Source organism: Pteropus vampyrus, unplaced genomic scaffold (assembly GCF_000151845.1).
Source record: "Pteropus vampyrus isolate Shadow unplaced genomic scaffold, Pvam_2.0 Scaffold572, whole genome shotgun sequence".
Lineage (NCBI taxonomy): Eukaryota > Metazoa > Chordata > Mammalia > Chiroptera > Pteropodidae > Pteropus > Pteropus vampyrus.
This window is the reverse complement of record NW_011889353.1, coordinates 2,684,925-2,698,538: the sequence shown is the minus strand read 5'-3', so window position 1 is coordinate 2,698,538 and position 13,614 is coordinate 2,684,925. Positions and strand designations below refer to the sequence as shown.

The 13,614-nt window shown below is 36.1% G+C and overlaps 1 protein-coding gene across 4 annotated transcripts in view; it reads right to left on the bottom strand.

The window, feature by feature from the left end:
• Window positions 1-13,614, bottom strand: part of RUNX1T1 (RUNX1 translocation partner 1) — a 139,444-nt gene that overhangs the window by 32,521 nt on the left and 93,309 nt on the right. For all 4 annotated transcript variants that reach the window (XM_011384395.2, XM_011384396.2, XM_023525577.1 and 1 more), the window contains 2 exons: window positions 13,096-13,277; window positions 1,945-2,195 (listed from right to left, as the gene is read on the bottom strand). In XM_011384395.2, the coding sequence (XP_011382697.1) occupies window positions 1,945-2,195; window positions 13,096-13,277 (433 nt within the window). The remainder of the gene's footprint in view (window positions 1-1,944; window positions 2,196-13,095; window positions 13,278-13,614) is intronic.

Sequence of the window (13,614 nt, the reverse complement as noted above, 5' to 3'; positions counted from 1 at the left end):
CATTTTTTATTCATACATCAAGATTTTATTTTATATTAACACACACTAAACTCTGCCAGACTTTAGAAATGGTTAAGTAGTTGCACATATTTATAGAAATTAGCACTATAAGTTTTATAAGCTAATATAATTAAAAGGTAAGAAACATGGTCTGAAAAAAAATCACATAAAACTGGTAGGTACAGACATAATTCATAAAGGGATATTTTACATTACTAGATGAAAACATAATCATTGCACATAAGCGTAATTATTTCTTTGATGATTATTTCATATTGTGCTATAACTAATATTTCATAAAATAGCATTTGCTGCCTAAGAAAAAGGCCATTTCCTAGAACCTACAAATGGGATATCTTAAAATGGTCTTACAATTACCTGGTGACTCCACTTCTACTTGAAAATGAGCAATCATAGTTTTGGGGCATTAAGTCATAAACAAATGTCAGGGCCTTTGCTTGGAAGGGGGTTGTTATCATTTTTGATCTTGGGGTCAAAAAATCAACTCAGCCTGAGAAATAACATAACCACTTTTGAGAGTTCTTCAGAAATGGTGCCTGAGAGAACATTAGACAGACTGGCTATTAAGAAAGAACAAATTATATGCTTTAACCATTCTCTGACACACTATATAAACATAGAAAGGACTACTGTGTGGAAGCAGGACTACTATTTTGCTATCACAACCAGGGCCTCAATTGCCCCTCACCTCACCCTACCCCTTTCTGCTTTCTAAACATTTAGAAGGTTTTGTGTAGGAAGGAAAAATACCTTACATATGGCAACTCCTATTCGTTAGTAACCTAGTTAGAAATTTACTGTAAATTGCTGTTCACTATGCTACCTCTTCCTGTGGCAAAAAAAACAAAAACCAAACCAAACCAAAACAAACAAAAAAAACATTGTTTCTACTATTCAGGCAGGGACTAACTGAGCAGCTGTGCTTCCTATTCCTAGAGTTCTGTATCCTCAACTCTATGTTCTGGTTTTCCACTTGGACTCTACCCCCTACTGTTTCCAGCATCCTTGGCCCAACAAATCACTCACGTCAGGAAAGTTCGTCAATAACTAGCTACAAAGTAAAAGGAAGTCCTGATGGTGGGTGGCATAGACACAGAAGATGGTGAGAGTTGACTACTGCTCTCAGTGGGTGTATAAATAGCTTGACTCACCAAAAATTAAGAACTGAAGGAGCTCTAGGAACAGTGCTGATACTTTGACCTCAACCACTGATTGTGCATGACAATCTACTTGTTCATCTTCCCTCTCATTTTCATGGTGTTCATTTGTTCCTTAGAAGGCAATGTCTCCTAAATGCTTCAGTTCCAATAGTTTTATACAAAGAAAGAATGAATACAGGCAAATGGAACACATATTTACTCAAATTCATTCCTTCTTTGGAATTCTGATCTTTTGACACAAAATTTCAACACTAAATATAATCACTGGCAGTTCTAGGTTTAAAAAAAAAAGTACTAAATCATTCTTCAAAGAACATCTGTTGAGCTAAGCAACAGACATCATGCTACATCATATTTTTCAAATATGAAATATCATGGAGACTAGAAAAATCAAAATGAACTTTATGTCTCTGAAATAAAGGATACAATGAAAGAAAAGAAACTGATTTCTAAAAATATGTGTGGCAAGTAGATTACAACTGAAATCTCCCATATTTAAAAAAATGAACTATATTAATTTAGATGTCCCCTTCCAAAAAAAATTAACATGCTGTCATAAAGAATACAAGTAATTAAGAGAAAGAAAACATACCTATTAAAGAACATATTAATACTAACCAAGTTTTCCCATAAAGAAGGCAATGTAAAGAAAAAGAAGTTTTATCCCATCACGAATTTCAAGCCTCAAGTTAAACTGAGAGGTAATGATGCAAGTCTTCAAGCATCCAACCCCATAAGAAGTAAACAGATCCTTCATTCTTACCCATAGGTCTGTTTCTGTCCCTGAGGTCCCTGTGGCTGGGGTGTCGATAGGAGTCCCTGTAGTGGTGGGCAATGGCCATATCATCCAAACGGTAATGCTGAGGTGGAGGTGGGGTGGGGTGAGGCAGGCCATTGGGCTGGTAGGATAAGCCGTTATTTGGACTGTATCGCTGGCCTGGGCTAATAGTGCATGGTCGCTTGCTTGGATGTTCTGAGTGCAAAGGCTCTCTGTCAAAGCCATTTTCTTTGGTTCTAAGGAGTGAGGGAGAAAAAGAGTTTGATTTGTAATGTGCTCAGAAACCAGCATAGTTCAGACACTCACATTTGAACTTGTAATATAAACAGAATATTTCTTTATTGGCCAGAAACTCTGTAAACTCAGCTTCTCAGAAGATCTATGCAAATTCATTGAAATCCATGTCAAGGCCTAAATGATCACAGGACTGCACACAAGAGAAAATGGTTCACCTCTCATCAAATCAGCAAACATCTTTTCAGTTGAAGCTCATGTGTTTAGGTCATAAAATAGAAGAAGCTCAAATCTCACTCTGTTGATAAAATTTTCATTCAAAACTGAGTACTTGATTTCTAAATTTCCCTAAGACTAAATGTATTTGGTGAAGGTTCAAGGTAGAATAGCATCACTCTCTTGACAAATTCTTAAGGTACACCTATTCCATTTATCCAACCTGGCATCATTCATGTCAAAGAACATCTAAGAGCTGTGTTGTCTAATACAGTAGCCACGTGTTGCTATTTAAATGTAAATGTAAGTTAATTAAAATGAAATAAAGTTTAAAATTCATTTCTTCAATACTGGCAACCATATTTCTGATGCTCAATTGCCATCTGGGCTAGTGGCTACAGCGGTGGACTGCACACATATAGAACATTTCCATCATCACAGAAAGTTCCATTGAAAAGTGCTGATCAAATGAGCTAATACGATAAAGCAATGCAATATCTGGGACTCTGACATAACCTTGGGTCACGAAGATATCAATCAGCAGTCATACAGAGCTAGCTGGGACTAAAAAAGGATTTAGGTACTTCCCTTTAAAGTTGAGAAAACACATGCCTAGAGAGCACGTGTGACCTCTCTAGAGTCATCAGTTCTCAGGGTAGGACAGGCACATCCTGACTGCACTTGATCATGTGATACACAGAACTCTGAATTCGGCTTTCAGAAGGAATACATTATATAAATGAGACCTGATAACTAATCACTGTTCCTATATTCAAAACTAATTAGGGCTTAAGAAGTGTTTTTTTGGCTGAATAGTTCTTTATTTTTAAAGACAAACTTAACATACTCGGTCAGATAGGAACAAACCACATCCAACTTTAACTGGAATCACAGCTCCCAAACTAATTTTTACACAGTAGCTAGCTTTCCTCACAAGACCAGCACTCTATCATTAGAGGAGTAACATCTATTTTCCCTGCAAAATTTCCCCATAAGAATTCTATTGAGTCACAGCAGCTGCAGATTTCTGCATGCCTTTTTGATTTTAGGTTGGTACCAGTAGCAGAGAGGTCTTAAGACATCTTTTCTACTTTGCTGGCTTCCAGGATAGTTTTTGTCTGATAACACTGGAGAAATTGGAGTGGCAGCTGAATTGACAACAGAAATCATTAGGGCCAACGGATTCTACAATGAGCCATCCTTAATGTCCCTTGGGTAGCTCCCCAGTGACAATTTACACACACCAGATTGAGAAGGATAAAAGAGTTAAAGACGCAAGGTACAACACACGAAGAACTGAAGGAACATGCAGAGTTCAGTGTGAAATGAATACATGCCCACTACATCCTGAAGAAAGATTCACTGTCCTAGAAACAGCAGACTGACTAACACTGGAAATAACAGCAGGACATGGCCCCTGTGTGAGTGGTGGCCAAAAGTCTCAATGCTGTTGCCATCAAAGTATGTGTCTGCATGAAAGCATACTGACTCCATATGTACTGATCATTGATATTAGACTAAAATACCCACTATAGCTTGGACATTACCTAAATGCATTGCTTTAAAATAATTTTTAAAAGTGAAAGGAAACATTCTAGATATTGATGTATCTTCTAAGAGTACATCTATGTGATTTTAATCTGTAGTTCCATATTCTCTACATTTATGAATATACTTCAACATTCAATGCATATTACCAGCATCAATTAGCTGGAAACTACTGAAGATTATTAGAAGCTATGAACATAATGCTAACAGAGCACCTACCTTACTGGCAGTGTGGTGTAGTGGAAAGAGCTCTGGACTGGGAATCAAGAGATCTGAGATCTAGTCCTGGCTCTTCGTGACTAGCTGTGTGACCTTGGGCAAGCCACTTAACCTTTCTGGGCCTCAGTTTGCTCATCTGTAAAATGAAAGGGTTGTACTAGATCAGTGGTTTTCAAACTGCCACCTGAGGTGCTTAAGGGATTCTACAGGCAATGAAGAACTTCTCCCCAGTCAAGATTTAAAGGTCCAGTGGAACCCACTTACTATTCTTATCTATTTAACAAACTGGGGTTCCACCTTAGGTTTTGTTTTGAAGGAAAAAGTCTGCTGTTAAAATCAAGTTTGAAAACCACTGGACTAGATGACTTCTGAGGTTGCTTCTAGTTGGAAAACTCTGTAATTCAGTTTTCCTATATTTACATCTAAATGTCATGGCAACACAGATTGAAACATACAGGGCTGATAGTCCTCTGGCCAAACTGTGTCTATGTCAACCACTTTAGCCAACAGAGGATTTCTAGGTTCTTTGCTCTCAACAGTTTATTACTTATAGCTAATTCTTTGTGCAAAAATAGAAATTATCCTTTAAATACCTTATTGCTGCCCCTGTTGCATTCCTAAATATTGAAACATCTCTGGCCCAGTTGTGTCAAACCATCTCACCTGGTTTCGTCTCTCCTTGTTCAAAGACAACAACACATACAACATTGAAAAAATTCTTAAAATTTTCAAAATGTTTAGATATGTTACTTATCTTTACCCTCAAGATCAGCTGTCTGATCAGTGCTATTACTTCAATAACTCATTGTTATGAAAAGACACTCCCCGCCCCCCCCCCCAAAAAAAGGGCAGTAATATCCTAAGTAGGGCTAGGTCCCTAGTCTATCCAGTCATTTCCATCAGGTCCTCATTGCCCTATCCTGGGTCCCATCACTCAGCTAGCTCCTGAAACAATAAAGCTCATCACCTCAGAGAGCTAGTTATATTTTAATAGTAAAACATTAAAATGTTCATGTTGAGGCTGGAGTGTAGAGAGATCAAAATGTCCTCTACAACCATGCTTTGTTATCGTGTAAATGCCCACAGAAAAAACTATGAAAGGTCTCACTGGTGCTTCCTCAAATCTACTCATGTCTATTCAAAGGATGTATATCCAGAAAGGTAACTAAAACAACTTAATTCCTATTTATCTGTCTGCTTCTTATAAACATCTACAACTATCTAAACCTCATCTGCGTAGGCAAATTCCAGATATGTAAGTTTATTTGTTGCCCTTTCAAAGTGTGTGAGGCAAAACTAACAAATGCTATTCATTGTCCATACTTGCATACTCATGAAATAACTCTAATTCTAGTACGAAGTCTGTCATGTCTCATGGATTTCTGGAAGGCAATTTTTGTATGTTTAAAATCAACACGAGGATATTCTATATCCCTAACAGTAGAAATTTTCCTGAACATAATCTAACCACATCACTATTTAGATCCCAATTGCTTCTCTCTCAGGGTCTGATGGTCTTAAAAATAGAAGACCACTCAGGACTCAACTGTGTGACCTTGAGATAACCTGGGAAAGTTAACATTTGGGATTCAATTTCCTGCCCAGTAAAATAGGACTGATTAAAAATACATGTTTAAAAAAACCCTAATGTATACTTTACCCCATCTCAGGCTGTTTTTTCCCCAGTTCCTCAATAACAGAGACTGTAAACTGACTATTTGTGAAAGAAAACAAATATTTTTTAAAGAACTTTCCTCTAAATAAAATACTTCATCATAATTGCCTACTGTGCACTGAGAATCCCTAAGTAACATTTATAAAAAAAAAAAAATAGTATAACATTCAAAAATGGGGAAGAATGAAAAAAATTATAATAAGATCATGGCAATAAATAGAACAATTTCCTACATGACAGGACAAGGCATAAATTTTTTTCCTAGATTAAAATATTTTTTAAGTGGAAGGGATGCCACTATAAAGATTGTTTTAGGGGGAGGCGAACTGGTACACCATCATAAACCTTAGAAAGGCAAGGAATAAACTTCAAAATTCCAATCTCAGTCATGTTACAAATAAATATGTGCTTTAGGCACTCACTCCTCCAAGTTACCAAAAGTATTTCAAACAGAACATGTCCAAACTGACCTCATCTTTCTCTGGTACATCTTGTAGCAGTCAGTTATGCCACCTCCTACCCAGTTACCCAAGTAGAAACTTGGAAGTCATTCTACAACTTTCTTCTCCCAATCAAGCCCTATTGCTGGCCTCTTCAGCATCTCTGGTACAGGTCCCTTTGCTTTGCCCCAGAACCCCTATATCTTGGCCTTTCCCACTCTGCCAGCATCTCAGGCAGATCTGTGACTCAGATGCTGGCAGTGTCTCAAAATTTTTAAAAACGCTCTTTTGTGGGGGAAAGAGAGGGCAGATTTTATGTCTATGCCTAAAGGATATAGATCAGGAGGTAACAATTCTATTTTTAAAAGCCTCAAAATATTAGTAACTTAATATTAAATACAACTTCCTTCCTTTTCTTAACACATGGAATTTATTAAGATTTCCATAGAAGGATTTGACACTGAATCAAGGTGGGGGGCGGTAATCATTCTTACCACATTCTCAAAACAATTCAGTAAAAGTTCTCTTCATTGTTAGAAACTAGGTGAGTTTACATAAGAATTTTACATAATTTTCTACTGGTACTGAATAATATATCTGAAACAAAACATATTAAATTCCCCTGCCTCCTTAAAAAGAAAATCAAACCTAATTCTTTATGACAACTCATAGCGTTTTGCTATTATCCTGAAGAAAGTGAGTTACTTAGATGGGAAAGAATAGAGAGCTGAATGACACAGGACCATCACTACTCGGCCATGTGAAAAGAAATGCCTTCAGTCTCTCCATGGCTAAACAACCACCTGGGAGGTAACTTCCTGAGCAGCATGCTAATACCTTCCGGAGTACATAAAATGCAGGTGGATGTTGGCCACTTCAGACATATAAATATGATTCCTGGACCTTCATTATAATATGAAAGGTTCACAGAGCCATCTGAGTTTACCCTCCCCCAAAAGAAGGTGGAATGCTTCCATCACGTGTCTCCTGAAGCTTCCTATTTGCTCAACAGTTAGACTGCCTGTTACTGGCTGTCCCCTGCCTTTCCTAATTTTTGGCCACTGCTGACATAGTCAATTTCTATTGCCCCTACTGTCTGAAACTGTGCTTTCTTATTCTAGTCTGTCACCTCCACATTTTAAGTGAAGTCCTCCAGTTTTTTTAGTCAGTAAACTAATCTTGGCATTTTGTTTCTGGGCTGCTGATGGCTATTTTCATTGGTGTGGGTGTCTCAGAGATGCATCTTTTAAAATGATAGAAAGCAAAAAAGTAAGCAAGGATGACTCTTAGGTAGAGACCTTTTGGTATTATACTGAAAATGACTACATCGAGTTTAACTTTGATGATTGAAGTAGTGTTTTTTGGTGATTGTTTTGTCCTATGTGTGGTATTTTGTTTTGTTTTAGATATCCACTATGTGTAACACAGTATCCTGAGCTTTAGTAGACATACAAAGATGAGCAAGACATAATCCCAAAACTCTCCATAAGATTATCATTCTTTTTGGAAGTGTACTGACAAGAACTCTTTTACTGTAAAAACATAATTTAATTGGAAATATAATCTCACAGGACCTGAACTCAGCAGATCATACAAATAGTACAAAAGTGGTATGGAAGATCAAAATGAGAAAAAAAATCACTCCAGAATGTACACTTTAAAGAGCAGGGGCTATGGAGTTGGTTCAAATTTTGGCTCAGCTATTTGCTGGACATATAAATTTAACCTCTATAAGCTTCAGTGTTAATGTCCACAAATTGGGGATGATTATCTCAGAGCTACTAAGAGGACTATCTGAAAGAGTCTAACACAAATTTGGCATTCAATAACTTAAAGCACGTTGTTTTCAAGATGGGACATTCAGAGGATGGTGTTATAAAATAAGTTATAAAAGCATGGGCATTCGAGTTAGAGAATCTAGGGTCAGAGTCCTATTGGTGCTTCTTAGAAGTCATAAGACCTCAGACACATTATCACATTATCTGTATGACTGAAATTATGCAATAGGACCGTTAAGAAATAAGTGCTATATATTAGTATGTAAATTATTTAGCAAGGGGCCTGGCACATCTTAAGTGCTTAGTAACCATTATATTATTTATGATTAGGAATCCTATATTAAATAGTATATATTATCTGAGAGCCTGTGAAGTATGAATAGAATTATGACATTAAAAAGGAGAATTATGACATAGAAGTACAGAAGAGAGCAGAAATCATCAGTCTGAATAAGGACTAGGCATAAAGAGTATTTAACAAGGCTAGATCCTAGGAGAGCCCCAAATGAGATTAGCAAGTTCATGTTGAGGCTAGAGTGTAGAGACCAAAATTTCCTCTACAACAATGCTTTGTTATCGTGTAAATGTAACTTAATGCTATTTCACTAGAAGCCTTCACATTGAAAATATTTTTTAAAAGATCATTTCTACAGTGATGATTACTCTTTTCTTAAAAGTGAAGAATACATAAAAGATGTAACAAAACTAGAATGCATGAATATAATAATATAAATTCCTTGTATTCTTCATAGAAAACTGAATGTTGTAGACAATAGAAATTTAATTCTTATTTGTATAGTCAATTAATCCTACAATTCCTTGTAAAGTGTATCTACCCTGTCTCTTTAGAAAGATAAAAATACTGAAACCGCATTCATTTTTCAAACAAGGAAAAAAATAAAACTGGTAGGTTCAGCTGGTGTGTACTGTGTTGACAAATCTTATATATTCAATGAACACAGTTTTAAAATGACTGCCTTCTGACCCTCCAACCTTCAGTGTTTTCTAACTTATTCATTAAGCCAGGAAACCTGGCTGACTGTGGCTCCTCTATCATTAAAAAGATTTATAAAACACCAGAATATAACACTATTGCATTTACCCACTTGAACACTTACAGAGAAGAAATAAATAAGAAAAAATAAGGGGGGGAAATCCTGTAATTCTTAGTTAAGCCTTCCTTATTTATTTTCCTTATTTATTTCCTTATTTACTGTGCACATTAAAATGTATTTTGTGCAACTGCAAGATTTCAAGTATGCAGATATGCTGGTTTCTCCACTAAGAAACTTTGTGACTTTAGGCAAATTCTTTGGGCCTTAGTTTTCCCTCAAGCATAAAGAAAAGGGGTTGGCCTGTTGGATCCATAAGATCCCTCCCAGCCAACAAATTATGTATTCTAAAGTTCAAGCAAGTCTTTTTCATTTTTATTTTTTATTATTTTGATAGCACATTTAATTTTTATTTTTTTAAACCAATAACAGTGATTTATTATCATTATCAAGTATTACATACTGTACACAATTGGATGTTGTATATTTTTAAACTTTTTTAAAAATAATGTTTAATTATCGGAGGAAATACATATTATTGCAACTACATGGCCTTCATAATAAAGTCTACATGTGTTAAATTGTGAGTAATTTAAGAATAATTACATTAAAATGATGATACATATATATATAAAATTAATACTTAACATCAACTATTTGAAATAGTGTGTGTGGAATGGGGAGGCGGTGTTACCCTTAAAAAAGCCACTGATCATTCAGTTTGACATCTTAAGCAAAAAAAATTCTGAGTCAGAAAATTAGCATTACAGGTCAGAACACAATAGTAAAGACCCATTATAACAAAAAGCTGCAAATCAAAGCTGTGAAAACACAATAACAACAATGATAATTAACATAATGCAAGTATTTTTTAAAACATTAATTTTTATTAATTGCTCTTTCCTTCCTCACTCCATACGAAAGTGTCTTCACGAACCATCATGGTTAGTTTTAAAGAGTGCGCTTAACTTCTAGTCTTTATGTTTGAAAGTGGTCATTTCATTTAACAGGTTCCGAAAAAGGTTCATATCCCCTTCTTCAGCTTCTCATTTAGAGGTCTGTAAAGCTCTACTATAAATAAGAAACTTTTACATATTAACAAAGTAGAAATCACAATCTTGTATTTACTTTCCTCGATATTTTAGAAAAAAAAAATAGTACGACTTTTAAATGAAAATTGTCTTTTTCTAATTTGAGTTCTAAGATACTCTAGCACAGACCTACAAATCCAGTACAGTTGTTCAGGGACTCACCACAGAGTTATTTTTAAAAGCAAGTAAAATATATTTCCCTATTCCGTACAGAGGGAAAAAAAAATGATTTCATAGGCTTCCCCAGAGTATTCATTTCTGTGTAAATAATAATAATGCGTAAAAACAAAACAAAACAAAAAAAAACCATAACCAGTGACGATCATATTTAAGGATGAGAAGTTAAATTTGCCAAAATACATCCCTGAAACACATGATGACTGTTCAGTAGATTAAATTAGCAATCATCACAGATTTAAGCTCCCAAAGTTGTAAACAAAAATATAGGGCACTCTTTTGTTCATGACATGTCATGAACAAATTACTAAAATGTGTTTTCTCCTCAGGTGTCAGTTTTTCCCTCTTTTAGTGACTGATGGTTCCCAGTGTTATTACAGAAACAGATTGATCTTTTTAATGAGCCAGTTTAATAGACTCCAAAATCTCGCTGTGGCTGCTCATCCATGTCAGACCATATGTACCAACAAAACATTCAGTAAAACAAAAAAAGCTTTGCTGTCAGACAGCTCCATACTCTATAAAATTTCATATAGTAGGTCTGGATGTACAGATAAATAACCAAAGAGAAAAATGCATATGCAAACAAGATGCAGAAAATATATGCAAAGAAATACTGTAGAGGCCCATATTTTCTTGGCTCTGATCAAATTCCCACAAGATACAAATGTATTTACACAACATATTCTCTTTACCCTTCCTCCTAACTCTAAGGAAATCCATTTCCCATCTTTCCATCATAACACATACTTCAAGGTTCCACTTGAAAAAAGAATGTTCCATCCAAGGAGCATCCTTGTTAATTCTGACTCCAATAACTATCTATGAATAATCAGAAGGAGAATAAGACTGAAAGCTCTAAGACAGTTCTACCTGATTGAATGCAAATGTACATGCACAGCTACAGATCATCAAAACAAAAATGCTGATTTTCTGTGTAATTTATATCAAGTTTCCATATCAATGTTAGTACACAGTACAGGACTTACCTCAGCACTACTCAAGGAAAGTCTAAAGGCACGGTACATTCAAATATAAAACACTGGAAAAGAACCAGTGGGGAAATGTCTGGGAATATAGAGAAATGAATGAAAGAAGTTTGCATTCTGCTTGTTATGGCTACTTACCAGTTAGGGTTTCCAGAATACACTGTGTTCATTTCCAGTTTTGCCTACAGGATTATCTTTACATTCATCATGGCTATCTAAACCTTTCCCTGTTTTTTTCTCCTTCCCAATTTTCCATCTGGTCTCTCCCTAATTCTTTTACTACACCATCCTGAAAAAATGGAACTGAAACATCTCTATACCTGCACCCAGTACTGACTTCCTGAAGGGTAAATGATTAGAATTACACAGGAATGCACATGTGAATCATCTATTCTTGGGCCACTTTTTAGTTTTCAGGATCATGTGGACTCACCACTCAGACACCTGGATTAAGCAGTTACTTTTAAAAACTAAAGTATTAAATGCTTATATATGGCCAAGGAAATATGACTTGCAAAAATAAGAAAGTAGCACTATTGGTAGGTCACTATGGAGGTGGGTCTATAGTACATTAGAAGTAATGTTTAACCTTTGCTTTATGAATTTTAAACTATTAAGAGGTCCTGTGTCGAGAAAAATTTGAGATTGTAGCATAAAAATTGTAATAACTGTACATAAACTAGCTCATTTTCAATAACATTCTGATTTTCAAAGCAGCTAATATATTTAAGGGTAGCTCAGTCACAGATAGATGTCTCTGAGCAGCTCCAAGGACTGTAAGCTCTTATGTATCTGAAACATAATTGTGCTTGAATGTTAACATCTCAAAGGCTGTTATACTCATGCCTCATTAAATGTAGAGAGAATGTTTAAGTAGAGAAAGGAAACAAAGCATATAACAAATATAGTTTCATTTTAAGATTCTCCGTATATCACAACTACTATGCAAAATGCTGCTAATAAGGCTTTGCATTCCTATATTAGAAAATAATTATATATAAGGATAAGGTATTAAGAAATTATTTTAATAAGGTACATGGGAAGTTTCACATGTATGCCTTATTCGGCAACTACTTTGTAAGGTTTAATGCAGAAGGGGACTTACATGTCTCAGAATTCTCATTATGAGAACTGAGTGCCTGATGGAATAAATATTGGCTGATAAATAAAACTTTTCAGCAAAAATGCCATCCATTAGCTCTATTATTTAACTCTTATCTTTACTCAGTTCATCTAGCTTCCTAGAAATTTTCTTAGTTCATATAAAACCCAAATTAAATAGGCACTGCATTGTGTTTACTGAGTAGCACATAAAGGCCAGCTTTCAAAACCATGTTTTGAGAAAACTTGCAACAACAAATTTCCTACAACTGAAAGGGAGAATATGGGGTTGAATTATATAATAAATGACAATTTTAATACTGACTGTGTCTAAGATCATCAGTGGCACTTAGCACATTTGAATATCATTCTTTACCTTTTACAGTAATATTACAAGCAACAAGTGGCAAAGATTAACCTGCACAAAAGCCTAACTGACCCAGGCCAGAGATTTATCACTCTGTAACATCCCAGGCCAGAGTGAGTTCCCCAGGACTTTAGCTTATTGCTGTTTGCAAGAGGTATGAGTCAGCAATTTAGACATGACATGAAATGCCTGCATACCACAGGTATAAGGAAAAGGCCATGGCTGGTCCAGGGCGCTCCTCCCTCTCACCTGTCTGGAGTTCGCCTCTTCCCATTTTCGTTCACATCGAGAAGCAGCTCTGAGGAGTCAACAGGTGAGGTGGTGCTGGCATCCAAAAGCAGCTGTTCATGCTGGGCGAGGTACTGGGCAGGGTTCTGTTTGGCCAGCCTTGCGCAGTGGAGGAGCTCACGCTGCAGCAGGGGCAAGTTGGCCTGCAGGAGCATGACAGGAATAAAAGGATGGACCTAGTCCACTTTCAAACACTGATGGAGCATGCGACTTGATTAAACAACGTCACTGAAAGTATACGACAGGTTTGATTCCCAGGCACAAATTTCAGGACTGAGCTACAATGTTAGCCTTCCCCTGGGCTTGGACTGCTCCAAGCGTGAGCTTTCTGACCTTTGTAAGTCACCTCACCTATCCTGCTTCCACAACCATTGATAACATTGGGATTAGCACTTACTTATTTTTAAGGTCCTTCATACTTCAACATAATATGATTATAAGTTCTACAGGATATAAGTAAGACTCCAGTTCCATTCACGA